At 49.5% G+C, this 1,265-nt stretch overlaps 1 protein-coding gene across 1 annotated transcript; it reads right to left on the reverse strand.

Annotated features, from left to right (window-relative positions):
- Positions 1 to 226: 226 nt before the first annotated feature.
- Positions 227 to 955, reverse strand: LTR84_000793 (uncharacterized protein; the record flags this gene model as incomplete). The annotated part of the gene is made up of 1 exon (XM_064844423.1): positions 227 to 955. One exon carries the CDS (start codon positions 953 to 955, stop codon positions 227 to 229), a length of 729 nt encoding a protein of 242 aa, XP_064712283.1.
- Between the last annotated feature and the right edge of the window lie 310 nt (positions 956 to 1,265).

Below are 1,265 nucleotides of genomic sequence, written 5' to 3' on the forward strand. Positions count from 1 at the left end.
TGTCATCAATTTTTTGGCATACCACGGAATGTCTGGACCACGGCCTGATTGAATGATGATTAGCTTTCACAGGGCAAAGTCCACTTCAAATCGAGACAGCACGATGCGAGCCGCCCACGGTCAGAACCATGATCATCTGCACTGGTAGTTGGTTCAGATCAAGTGAAGGCGAAGTGGGAGGCACAGGGGTCTGGTGTAATCGTCGGGAATGAGATCATTCTCGATATCAGAAACCTTGGCCGGCCGGGCCATCAGGGATATCACCAGCTCTTGACGTGGTTTGATTGGTGGATTCTTCGTTCTCTGAATCAGAAGTCACGATTGGAGCATCAGGGTGACTGCCGAGACGATTGGGAGTAGGCTGATTCAGAAGGCCTGCCTGGTTGATCATTTCTGTGTCCACATCTTGCTGTCTTTCTGGATGATCAGACTGATCGGAAATTGTTGGCAGTGCAGTGTCGAGTTTGGATACTTCTTCCGCACGCTTGTAGAGGTATGCTTGCCAGATGATCCACCACATTTGATTCATGATTGTTCCTTGTCCGTAGAAGCTTCCGTCGCGGTTGTATAAGTTGATATCCGCCACCTGCAATATGAAGTGTGCAAGATGATCTGTTGCACCCCAGCCGCTTTTGCCTTGAGGTTCTGGATTCGAAAAAGTCATGTGTCCGGTACACGCGTCGTTAAACAGCCTATTCCAGATAGCGATAAAGCTGAGCCCATGTGCTAGGTTGACACCATCTCTGCTGGCGGTCTCCAATTCCTCATCAAGGCAATCCTGCTTGTACTGCTCCCAAAACGGTGAACAGACATAATCTGCGAACCACTTCACCAATTCTTCCACTATATTGCAAAGCCGGATGTTTGGGGCTAGCTCTTCTCCACCAGCATGGAAATCTTTGAGATCATATCGAGCGCTGAAAGCTCTCAACCCAGCTGCGTCAGTATCAGTCATCTCTTCTAAGGGGTGACAACTTCCAGTACCACGTGGGGGACTCTGCTCCACTGAAAGGAATGAAAGACATAGAAAGTGTGCCGGCCTGGAGACGAAGCTCGTACATTGAGGTCGTTGATGGAGATACGAGAACGAGGACAGACGCTGGAAAAGTTCCTGGATGTGAAATTGATTGGACATTGAGCTGGAATCCAGATCGGTGGATGACAAACGATGGAGAATGCAATGGAGTTAGACGAAAGCTTGGTGAGCAACGGACATTGTGGCTGGGCGGCGATAAAGCTCGTGCTCTCGAGGTGCATGATTCAGC

This window comes from Exophiala bonariae, assembly GCF_035927105.1.
Source record: "Exophiala bonariae strain CCFEE 5792 chromosome Unknown scaffold_1, whole genome shotgun sequence".
In the NCBI taxonomy this organism is placed as follows: domain Eukaryota; kingdom Fungi; phylum Ascomycota; class Eurotiomycetes; order Chaetothyriales; family Herpotrichiellaceae; genus Exophiala; species Exophiala bonariae.